This window comes from Molossus molossus, unplaced genomic scaffold (assembly GCF_014108415.1).
Source record: "Molossus molossus isolate mMolMol1 unplaced genomic scaffold, mMolMol1.p scaffold_m16_p_11, whole genome shotgun sequence".
NCBI classification, from domain to species: domain Eukaryota; kingdom Metazoa; phylum Chordata; class Mammalia; order Chiroptera; family Molossidae; genus Molossus; species Molossus molossus.
The window spans coordinates 49,096,693-49,108,937 of NW_023425346.1; the positions used below are offsets into that span (position 1 = coordinate 49,096,693).

The following is a 12,245-nucleotide window of genomic DNA, read 5'->3' on the forward strand; positions in this document are numbered from 1 at the left end:
ACAAAAAAATGGGAAAATGTCCTCGGGTGAGGATAAAAAAAAAAAGATGTCGGAACCCACAAAGGCCCGGGCAAGGAGGGAGCAGCAGTGTTCTGAGCAGGCAGCACGGAGGGGGGCAGGTGTACAGCCTCCAGCCCTGCTTACAGCCAGAGAGTCCTCTCCCTGACTCCAGGCGACCTTCATTTTTACTGACTTGGTGCTTGATGTGCTGACTTTTATAGTAAAGAAATAAATACATAGCACTCTGCTATGATAAACAAGATTAGTATCCTTGGCACTGTGAATTCATGTTTCAGCACTTAGTAATTAATATTGCAAATCTCTGGGTCATTTAAAAAAAACCATAATTACCTGGGGGTTCAACATTTCTGAAGAGTTAACAAATGGCTTACCTCAGGACCTGAATTTGGCTCTGGGCTCTCAATGATTAACTAAGAGGGCTCAGCTTCCGCAGCAGCTATTCCCACACCGGACTAACCACCCACCCCTCGTCGGGAGATTTAAAGGGATAAAATATTATAAAAGGAAACCAATACACAAGTTCTACCATAGAGAGAAACAAGACATCCATTTATTCATTGACTCTTGGATTTGGGGATCATTCAGAAAACTATTCTTCCAAAACCATTTTATTTTCACCTTATAAGGATACACCATACCAGGCATAAACGCACGTCTGGCCGAGGAAGGAAAACTGAGCAATAGCCCACCTCTGCCCACCTCCCCCTTCCCTGTGGAAACCTGTTTAAAACCTGTTCCTCTTACTCACTGGAGCCCAGGATATTAAACTATTCTTTGAAAAAGAAAAAGAAATTTTGTATCAAGTCCTCAGGAAAGTGGGGAGGGGGCATTCTCAGTCTTACATAAGGTTAACTGGGATAAAAATGAAGAGCCCTGGCCAGTTTGGCTCAGCGGTTAGAGTGCTGGCCTGCTGACCAATGAGTCACGGGTTCAATCCTGGTCAAGGGCACGTACCTCGGTTGCAGTTCGTCCCTGGCCCTGGTCAGGTGGCGTGGGAGGCAACCAGTCGATGTGGCTCTATCACATCGAGGTTTCTCTCTGTCTTTCTCTCTCTCCCCCTCCCTCCCATTCTGTCTGGCAATAAATGGAAAAATATCCTCAGGTGAGGAATTGAAATACATACATACATACATACATACATACATAAAGAAACAAAGAGAGGAAGTAAAATCCTCAGCTTGAACACAGTATTTGGGGCTACCCAGGGTCCCAGGATTCCCCGTTTCCTCAAAGCTGGTGGGCCCACAAAAAGAAACTAGGTTAACATCCTCTCATTGATAAAGCGCCATCCTGCCAAGAACCGAGAAGCAGGCCTGCCTCTTGCACTGTGGTCCGGCTCCAACAGGCTTCCTTTCACTTTTTTCTTTCACTTTAGTTGAAAACCAAGTGGGCACTCAAGGAAACAATGGCGGACAGGACCGACAAGACTGGGAACAGAACCGAACTAATAGCCCCAGGCTCCCTACCAAGACCTGCGCAAGCAGACCCAAGGTTCTTGCAGTGCATTCGTCATCTCATTTCTGGGGCTCTGCTTGATCCCAGATACTTCTTTAAAGGTGGTTAATTGATTAATTTAATTAATCAATTAATTAATAAGAATGTCTCCCTGGTTCAGCTTAGCTGGAAACGGTCTGCAGAGGACATGGGCTCTACTATATACATTCTGCTACGCAGATTTTGGCTTCTTCCAGCGGCACCCTGGAAAGAGGACACACTGGAGAGGGGCATGCTGCTGGTACTAAGACAGTAACTCCACTTTCTATGCTTCGATTTTCGGGTCTGTAAAACGAAGGTGAGGCTTCATGCAGCGTTGTTTTGACGTCAGCAGGCCCTACAGTCACAGATTCCAGCACTAAGAGTCACTGCGTGTGACCTGGGGTGAGCTGCTTCACTCCTTGAGCTTTGGTGTACTTTCTGAAAGACAGGGACGGTGACACCTGCCATTCAAGGACGGTGGCCACAGAAGATGAAACAAGGTAAGTAAATTGCCTTGAACAGGGTCTACCACGGAGTAAGGATTCGACCAAGTTAACGATTATCACTATCATTCCCTGTCAATTAGTGATGCTAGAAGGTTCGAGGGAGGAAAATACAGGCACGCCAGCGTGCCTTAACAATGGCATTGCCGATGGCTTTTACAACCTCAGTGATCTGAGGCCCGGGAGGGAAAGGTCCTTTCCCCGCCCAAGTGCAAACATGTGATGGAAACAGTGCCCTGTCTGAACAGCACTGCACACAAATAATTTAGCATGCAGAGTCTCTCCCAATTTCAATGGAGAAACACTCGCTAGGCACCTGCTGGGGACCAGGTTCAATGAATCAGAAGTGCACCAGACTGTGCTATCTTCATGACCCACAATCTAAACCTACACGGGCCAACACAGTAGCCACTAGCCACCTGAGTTATTGCAATATAAGCTAATTAAAGTGGAACAGAGAAATTCAGTCCCTCAGTAACATTAGCCACATGTCAGGTGCTCAAGAGCCACGTGTAACTAGCAGAAACTGGATAGCGCAGCCATAGAACATTTCCGACGCCACCGCACTGAAATAATTCACTATACTGCAGCGTGCTGAGGACTTGAATACTGTTAAACAGGAAGGGTTTAAGGAGGACGGACTGGCTAACTTCTCCGAAGTGAGTGAGGGGCAGCTGCAGAGAGGAGGTGAGCTTCTAGGACCTGAACGCGTGGAGGGGGAAGGGCGGACGGAGGGCAAGGAGCACCGCAGGTGAGGGCACAGAGACATGGACAGCGGAAGGGATTTGGGGAGTCTAACCGACGCCTCAAAGGGGGCACACATTCTGGAAGTTAGGCTAAACGGACTTTATTCTCTAAACAAATAATAAACCAAACAAAACTTCTAAATATAGGAGGAAGGGGATCAAATCTGAAATCGCAGTCCATATGCTCACATGCATGGAAGAAAAACAGACCAACAATGACAAAACCCACTTACCTCCGCTTAGTAATTTCATGACCAGCCAAAGTTCATCTTTTACCACAAAAGAGGTGTAATAGGTGACTACGTTGGGATGGCTGCACTGACTCATGGCTTGAATTTCTTTCTATAAAATAAATAAATAAATAAATAAATAAATAAATAAATAAATAAATAAATAAATAAATAAAAAAGCAACAGATGACACAGTAGTACCATGGTGTGAAAATCGGGAAGCAAAACACCAGTAAACCACAGCTGAGCATCTGGCTAACTTTCCTACTCAGAAGCATACCTTTTGGGGCAGGGATGAGGGGCTGCCTAATCCTTTACTTCAAAGAAGCTACACTGGAAAGAACCCTCTTACCCCGTTACAACTTGCTAGAATTAGAAAGGTCTCTATAGGAGCCCATAGAACCCTGCGGACCAGCCACCGGACAGAGGCATTTCAGACCACCATTCTGCCCAGAGGATCCCCCGTCTGCCAGCACAGACCCCTGTACACATGTCTAAGTGCCCCCACCTGAACTGGAGGCCTCCACAGACAGACCAGAGACGAGGTGAGTCATTAGGAACCATGGGACTCAGGGCCAGCCTGAATTCTGGTGCGTGTCTTAGCTCCTCCCTCATCTAAAAAGGGACAACAAAACTTTGTTTCTCAGGATGGCTGTGACGAGAAAATACATAAGAACATTTCCCAAACTATTCCATCAAGGAAATGAAGAGGCAGGGAGGCACTGGTAAAGTGAAGCAGGCTTGGGAGGCATCAGATACTGAATCTCACCACAGGGAATGTTAGTACTGCCACAGGCTCTGAGAAGTCCTGCAGTACACTGTCATAGTTGAATCCAGATTAACAGTGCAGGAAAGCAACGCTGTGTGTGTCCTACTTTAGGCAACACTGCCGTAGAGAACAAACTTTTATAGAAAGATATAAAACAGCAAAGCTTTGAAATCATACAAATGGAAAACTTCAATAAACCACATTTTTCTGCAATAGTCAAGTTCATATTAGTTTCAGTTTGCCCTTTTACAACGTCGCCAGATGACTTGGGTAAAGCTCCTGCCAAATGACAACCCTCAATCAAAGGCATCAGACGGTGTAACTCACGTTCGAGGTGCTGTCCAAAGGCCACAAGAACAACCTAAGTCATCAAAGAAAACTCACTTGTGCGATTATGTGTTTATGGAGAAAGAAAAGTGTATTTATGCATCCTATAAATATTTTCAGTAACAATGAGCATCTAGTTAACTTCAAGTCAACTTAAAATTGCCTGACAATAATATTCCAATTTGGGCTGCAAACTTTGCATATTCAGTACTAATTAATCCTCAAATTACTAAGACCCTATATGCCAGACAACTTAGCCAAGATACCATGACCTGTAACACACACACACACACACACGCACACACACACACACCCCTTAATATATATGCTTACGTAAGTGCTTTTAGCAATGAATAAACTCCTAAGAAAATCACTCATTTTTCCACTTTCTTTTCATATTTAACAACACTTTCCCTTCATCATTCCCCTCATCCATTTAACTGAGTACCGGCTTTCTAAATCTGACACTTTTCAATTCGGCAACTCCTGTCCTTTGAACAAGATCTGAAACCGGAGTACCAGTTTCCACCTCTCTGGTGTTGGGTGTTGATGCTATAAGATGCTTCTGAAGGAGAGATGGCACGCTGCCCAGGCCATTCCTCCTGGAGTCCCTGGCATCTGCTCGTTGCGGGCATGGCCCACTTCGAAGGCCTGCAGGAACAGGCAGGGTCCAGGTTAAACAGATGCCTCCACTGTTCACAGAAATGGGAATGACGTTTCTTGAAAATATGTGTGCCCTACATTCTCACCATTTCATATTCAATGTAAATGAGTGCCTTTGTAGCTTTCAGCTTTCAAACTTTTAAAGCATTCATCAACATGCACAATAAACAACCAATGCCCACATGAAAAGAAATTATTTTGCACTTATGCAAAGTTGGGTCAGAGTCTGGAAAAACACGTTTTTGAGCCCTTTGTATTGAGATGGCCTGTATCGGGTTCTCTGACACAGAGGTGAGCAAACTGTGAGGCTGTGTGTGGGGAGTGAGTGGAGGAGGGGATGAAGGGAGAGAGAAACTCTTTCTTGGGTCTTACAGGTACCAGCTGGACATTTAAAGGCCCTCAGGATTTAAAAGATTAAAAAAAAAAAAAAAGGCAAGGAACGCAGATATCACCACTTCTAATACACCCGCATGGAAGATCAAGGAAGAGGTGGAGGCCTAAGAATGGACCTGCATCGGTCTGATCCGTCATAACCTCTCCTTCCGTGCCCCTCACTGTCCCTCTTCTCTGCCTGGCTGTGGGGGCCACATCCCCCACATTCCTATGCCATCCATTTCACTGCACAGCCTGTCCACGTAGCCTCTAATGCTTAAAGACATGATGAAACCCGCCTCAGAGGAAAACACTCGTCCCCCTGCCTGGTGCTACCACTGAACGCCCCGGTAAAAAATACTTCCACAAATGGGGTGGAAAGACACTTAAAGGACAGTGACCTAGGTGCTCTACCTGCCTGCCCAACCCTTGTTTTAGTTTATATTCAAACCTTTTGGGTAGCTGCCTTCTAGAAAGGTACACAACTTGTATGTTTATATGTTTGCTATGGTCTGAATGTTTGTGTCCCTACAAGGTTCTTTTTAGAGAGAAAGGAAGAGGGAGAGAGATAAAAACATCAATGTGAGAGAGAAGCATCAACCTACTGCCTCCTGCACGCCCCCTACTGGGGATTGAGCCTGCAACACAGGCATGTGCCCTGACTGGGAATCGAACCAGGACCTCTCCGTCCATGGGATGACACTCAATCCACTTAGCCACACCGGCCAGGTGTCTCTACAAAGTTCTTAAGTCCATTGCATTGGGAGGTGAGGCCCTTGGAGGGTGATTGGATCATCAGGGTGAAGCCCCTGTGAATGATATTAGCGCCCTTATAAGACAGACCCCCGAGAACTCACTTGCCCCTTCCACATGGGAGAAAGCAGTGAGAAATCGGCCACCTGAAAGATGCCCTCCCAACCAGGCTAGCACCCTGACCTCAGACCTCTCAGCTTCCAGAACTGTGAGAATCAATTTCTGTTGTTTATAAGCCACCCAGTCTATGGCCTTTTTGTTATAGCAGCTCCAACTAATTAAGACAATTTTATATTCTGAAAAATATAAATATTTCTTGTATCAAATAGTCTTTCCTCAGAACTACTTTCTCCATTTCTTTTCAAAACAGTGATGAACCCTTTATGGTGACAATCCCTCAGCTAAATTATCCAGCTTTTCCCAAGGCCCTGACCTCACTCCTAGGGCAGGGCAAAGCCATTTACTTCCAAACACATTCATTTCTTCCTGTCTCTAAAAGTGGCACAAGTATTGGCCAAAGGTGACATGCATATGATTTTTAAAAACCTTTTCATCTGATTCTTCCTTTAGAGCGAACGAGGGCTGATATTCCATTCCCTTAACTAGCACGCCATCCATGGAAGCAGTGTGATTCTTCCGTGCTGCACAAACCCGAATGTGCACACAGATCGCCTGGGGACCTGGTTCTGATCCAGTAGGTCTGGGGTGGGCCTGAGAGTCTGCATTTCTAATAGGCTTCAGGTTCAAACACCAGACCCTGAACGGCCAAGCGGCCGAAGGCAGGCAGAGCGGACTCGGGCGGCGGGAACGTGAAGGCCGACCTGGGTAGGAGAGCGGGCCCAGCCTCCCCGCCTCGCTGAGTCTGGCCTGAGAAAAGGGGTAGGAAGCAAAGCTGGAAGTAAGGGAGACTGTAGCATTAAAGTGGTTTGAATGTCACAACTACGGGAAAGGGTAACACATTCAGAGGGAGAGGAGAGAAACATGAGGTCAGAGTTGCAAGAACTCAAGGGAGTCTCAAATCCTGGCAACACATTTGCCATAACAATAGTCAAGAAATAGGACACACTGGCTCTCTTGAAGTCCAGTGAAGTAAGACTCAAAATGTCACCATGTGCCAAACCAAGGTATGGCACAGTATTTAACCTTTCCTGGGGTTTAAGGAGCTAGATTTGCTCATGCGGCTACATCTGCAACATGTCACAAGTCAAAATTTCACAAGAGTGAGAAAACCAACCTAAAATGGGGTAGCAAATAAAAGGCCTTTCCATCTGCTAACACTGAAGTGGCAGCCACAGCAGTGTCCCTCTGCTGGGAGCGCGGTGGGTGGCAGACAGACCAGAGGGACACCGCAGTGTGGCTGTGCCAGCCCAGGGGCGACACAGGCGGCTCAGGAGGGACAGGTTTGGGGGGAACACAAAGAGCATAGAGTATCCCTACCTGCACATACAATGGGCTGGGAGAAAAATAACTGCCAAAAAAACAAACACAGGGAAAAATAGGGTGGGGGGAAGCCTCTTTAAATATTTATAAGGGATTTCTGATACTGACGTATGGCGTTTGTTGCCCATCCCCTTGCCAAAAAAATTATTTTCCTATAAAGAGTCCCGAGGACAGGCAGGAACTGTAATTAACAGGGACGTGACCCAGCAGGGGCCATGTCAGAAGGCTCCAGGCTGACACAGCTGGCTCCAAGGCCTGGCCGGGCCACTGACCAGCGTGATAACCTGGGCAGGGGACCCGGCATCTTGGAGGCTCAGTCCCCATTTCTGTGGAAGGAGCTGAATCACGCCATCGCCGACGGAGGGTTGCTGCGAGATCAGCAAAAGGAGATCTATAAAATGCCTAGCACGTAACAGAAATGGTCCAGATCAGTCTCTCTGGGTCGCAGCCCCATCTTGGCCGGTGAGCATCCCCATGCTGATCACTAATCTCAAGGGTCCCAAGTTCTGGACTGAACCTCCAAGGCACAGAGGCTGATCCTGGCAGGGGCGCTCACCTTCTGCCACAGAAACGTCACAGGACGTGCTCTGCAGGCCCTGTTGGGTCGAGGAATGTCTTACCGCCTGTGCTTGGGACACGGGGCCAAGGATTTTTAGCTTCCTTCTCAAGTCTCCATTGCTCCCACCCGTGTTTTTCCTGGTTGTTGCCTTACCCTGCGCTGAATTGATTCCACCTTGCCACACTTCATGTATCCTGGTAAACTGCCTCAAACCCTTTTGGAACAAGAAGTCTAAATATATACTTAGCCAAAGGGCTCAGAACAAAGAGAAATAAAAAGATTTGGAAGACATACGAATTAGGAAAGAGTTTAAAGCCTAGATTCTTTCGCCCTTTGAGACCACAAGATTCACACTTTTAAAAAAAAAGGAAAACCATTTAAATGAATTCTGAATCCAAAATATTAAACTATACTTAACCAAATTAGCATATTTTCACCACTTACAGAAATTCTAAGCAAATTCTTCTTTATCTGATATTGATGGCAAAACAGCCTACTCAGCCTTAGTTAAGAACTCAAACCTACGCTCCAGCATTATGTGCAGTTGAATCTAAGGAGATGCTCTATCTAACTTCATTCTAAAGCAGGGGTTCTCAACCTTGACTGCACAGTGAAATCACCTGGGAGCTTTAAAATGGACTAATGCCTGGATCCCAGCCTCAGGGAAGCTGATGTAAAATGGTTTAGGATACAGCCTAGGAATAACACTTTTCAAAAGCTCCCAGGTAATTCTAATGTGCAGCCAAGGCTGAGAACCACTGCTTGCAAGCTCAGCACGGAGACGCATTAGTCGTTCCGTGAACTGCTGAGAGAAACATGTACCCCTAGGCACATTTCTACTCCGCAACTCAATCTCAAAAGGAAAACACAGATATGATCTGCTAATACTACTATGTGAAATATGTATTTCCAGGTTCAAGAGATAACCAAACACATCTTTCAAATGTATTCAATACCCACCAAGTGTTGAGAATTCTCTAAATGACAGGAGGGTAGTGTGTTACATAAAAACGCTTTACAGAAAGTTGTTCTTGGGCTCGTACTTCCAGAACATCAGCATCATTATGAAGGGTATGGTAATTGAATCAATATTCATAAATAACCCAATACTTTAAGTAGCAGAATTTTTTCAAAAAGAAAAAAAAAACAAATACAAAAACTTCAATGATTTCAAATGTCAGCCAAGATAAAAGAAAAAGATTGACAGCCCAGCTGGTGTGGCTCAGTGGATTGAGCATAGTCCGATGGACTAAGGGGTCCGGTTCGACTCCTGGTCAGGGCATATGCCTGGGTTGCCAGCTGATCCCTAGAAGGTGGTGTGCAGGAGGCAGCCAATCGATGTTTCTCTCTCTCATAAATCAATAAAAACACATTTACAAAAAAAAAAAAAGATTGACAAAGCTTCTATATAAGAGGAGTGTATTTTTCTGGACTGTCATTTTCGGCCATGAAAAATATCACTGTGGGGTTTTTTAAATTATGAGAAATTATATACCACATGTGCATAAAACTCTTGCCTCTTTAGAATAACAGAGACAATAAGGAAGAATCAGGGAAGAGTAAGTCAAATATTCTGACCTGTACAACTTACAAATGAATCAGCCAATATCCCTTACCACTTAGTTTTGTAATTATTTTCATGCAATTTAGTATCTGTGTTTGTCTAAGTACAGTCCAATTGAGGCCAGGATTAGAAATGGAGAAAGTCTAGATATCTTGAAATCAGGAAAACATTTTAAGAAATTAGAAAAAGGGAAGCATAAATTCTGTGACATCCGTGTTTATAGAAATTTCTAAAGCTATAGAGAGCAGATGCAAAAAAGTAAAGTGTCTTAGGAGTTAGAGGTCTAGGAAAAAACCCGCGAAACCCCCAGGGAAATCACGATCGGTCAATATCTACTTGCTGATAATAGAATGTACATCCCAGGATGTTGGGTATGATGTCACAACCCTAGGCATTCTGCACAAACTGTCTGAAAACAAGCTACGGCATTTTGTTTAGAAATGCAGAAGCCACTGGTGCAGTTATTTTCTTGAAAAGAAATAAGGAGGGGAAGAAAGCCAATAATAAAAAAGAGTGGTGCTGAAATACTAAAGGGAAACTTAATGGGGAAGAGCCATTGTCAGAGTTGGCTGAAAAGGTTCTTCAGCAAATAGTCATAGGATGCCTGCTGGGTTCTGAAGGCTCTTCCGCTGGTCACCATGGAATCTGAATCAGTCATCAACAACTACAGTGTGATCCCTTCACCGTCAAGGACTGGGAGTCCTGGAAAAAGTACAGCCGAAGACTTCACTGACAACAGGATCACGAAGAATTCTTCTCAGCCAAACTGATGCCGCGGGAAACCACCAGAACACCTGCTGGCACAGCTGCACCAGGGTTTATCACCAAAAGAGGAGGCCGTGAGGCGGAAGAAAGGTGTCTCCTTGGTTGCGGTGCTGCTGTCCCACGCCTGAGTACAGCGCCGCCTGGGACCTGCCAGGGAACAACACCCCTCAAAGGGGCGGATAGCCCATCCACCACTCTCCAGCCTTCTTCCTGAGTATTTCAGAGTCCATCTTGTTCAGCAGCAGCTTAATTCATCATGGAAATAACCAAACCAAAATAAGAAAAAGGTAACATAGAAAAGAACAACCCAAGCAACCACATTTTTCCAGAACTATTTAAAAAAAAAAAAAAAGCAGCCCTGCCCAGTTTGGCTGAGCAGTTAAATCAGCCCACAGACCAAAGTGTGGAGGGTTCGATTCACAGTCAAGGACATCTGCCTCAGTGTTGTGCAGGAGGCAACCAGTCAATGTGTCTCTTAAACAACGATGTTTCTCTCTCTCTCTCCATCTCTCTCTCTCTCTGTCCCTCACACTCTATCTGAAGATAAATGTAGAAGTAGCCTCAGGTGAGGATAAAAAAAAAAAAAATGTACACCTTCAAGATTTCCCATTTCTAAGTCTGCTCTCAGTTGGAGTGTACTTGGGTAAATACAAACACCAGATCACATGAAAAAAATTACAAAGCTGCCCAGCTGGTGTGGCTCAGTGGCTGAGGGTCAACCCATGCACCATGAGGTCACCGGTTCAATTCCTGGTCAGGGCACATGCTCAGGTTGTGGGCCCAATCCCCAGTGGGTGGCTTGCAGGAGACAGCCAGTCAATGTTCTCTCTCATCAATGTTTCGCTCTCTCTTTCCCTCTCCCTTCCTTTCTCTCTAAAATCAATAAAGAAAAACTTTTTTAAAAAAAATTACAAAGCTAAGTAGCAAGGGACAAATGAGAGCACAAAATTCAATGACTGAGACTTGAAATGCTCAAAACAGTACCAAAAACAGTGAAGTAGGTTTGTATTTTCATTGTGTACCCCTGCTATAAAATATTCTATAAGAAACAGCCAAATGTAGGCCTGGTTGGTTTGGCTCAGCGGTTAGAGCATTGGCCCGCAGACCAATGAGTTGCGGGTTTGATTCCAGCCAAGGGCACATACCTCAGTCGTGGTTGGTTTGTCCCTGGCCCTGGATGGGGTCATGCAGAAGGCAACCAATCGATGTGTCCCTCTCATGTCAATGTTTTTCTCTCTCTCTCTTCCTCTCCCTCCCTCCCACTCTATCTGATGATAAATAGAAGGATATCCTTGGGTGAGGAATAAAAAAGAAACAGTCAAATGTAATTTTTTAGCACATATGACGAGAAATGAACTGGAATGTGAATAATTAATTTACTAATTAGAAAGTTCGTTAGTTCAAGAGGGGAAAAATACTTTCACAGATGCAATAAACACACACACATTATAGCTTCCAGCTTTCAAAGCTGATGTTCTCAAAATGGTCTAATTTTTTTCTATAATAAGCAAGATATGCAAAAGTACCAACATAATTACAGAGATTAGGTAAAACCAAACAAAAAAAGACTTAAAAATGGAAGGAAAGGAGGAAGGGGGGGAGGGGAGGAGAGACAGGAGGGGAGGGGGCGCAGAGAGGAAAGAGCAGACCCAGAGAAATTAAAAATAATCAATAAAATAACACTATAGCAGAAAGCACAGTGAGAGCAATGGCTTGTTTGGAGGAAATAAAGTTCTTGATTTATCTACAATACTATTGATGAGATAGATGAATGAAATATCTTTACAGAGATGACACAGAAAGAGAAGGGAATATACCGGAATTTTTCTGGTTTCACAGAGAGCCTCTTTCTTTCTAGACACAGGAGAAACAGACTGCATGTTCTAAATTCAAATCTATGAACCGAGAGTGGGTTTTTTTGTTTTGTTTTGTTTTGGTTTTCATCCTTACCCGAGGACATTTTTGCATTTATCTTCAGATAAAGTGGGAGGAAGAGAGAGAGAGAAACATCAATGTGAGAGAGACACATCAAGTGGTCGCCACCCACACGACCCAAC

At 44.7% G+C, this 12,245-nt stretch overlaps 1 protein-coding gene across 4 annotated transcripts in view; it reads right to left on the bottom strand.

Annotated features, from left to right (window-relative positions):
* The window catches only part of STK39 (serine/threonine kinase 39), a 291,825-nt gene that overhangs the window by 213,376 nt on the left and 66,204 nt on the right, over positions 1-12,245 (bottom strand). For all 4 annotated transcript variants that reach the window (XM_036253502.1, XM_036253503.1, XM_036253505.1 and 1 more), the window contains exon 3: positions 2,980-3,088. In XM_036253502.1, the coding sequence (XP_036109395.1) occupies positions 2,980-3,088 (109 nt within the window). The remainder of the gene's footprint in view (positions 1-2,979; positions 3,089-12,245) is intronic.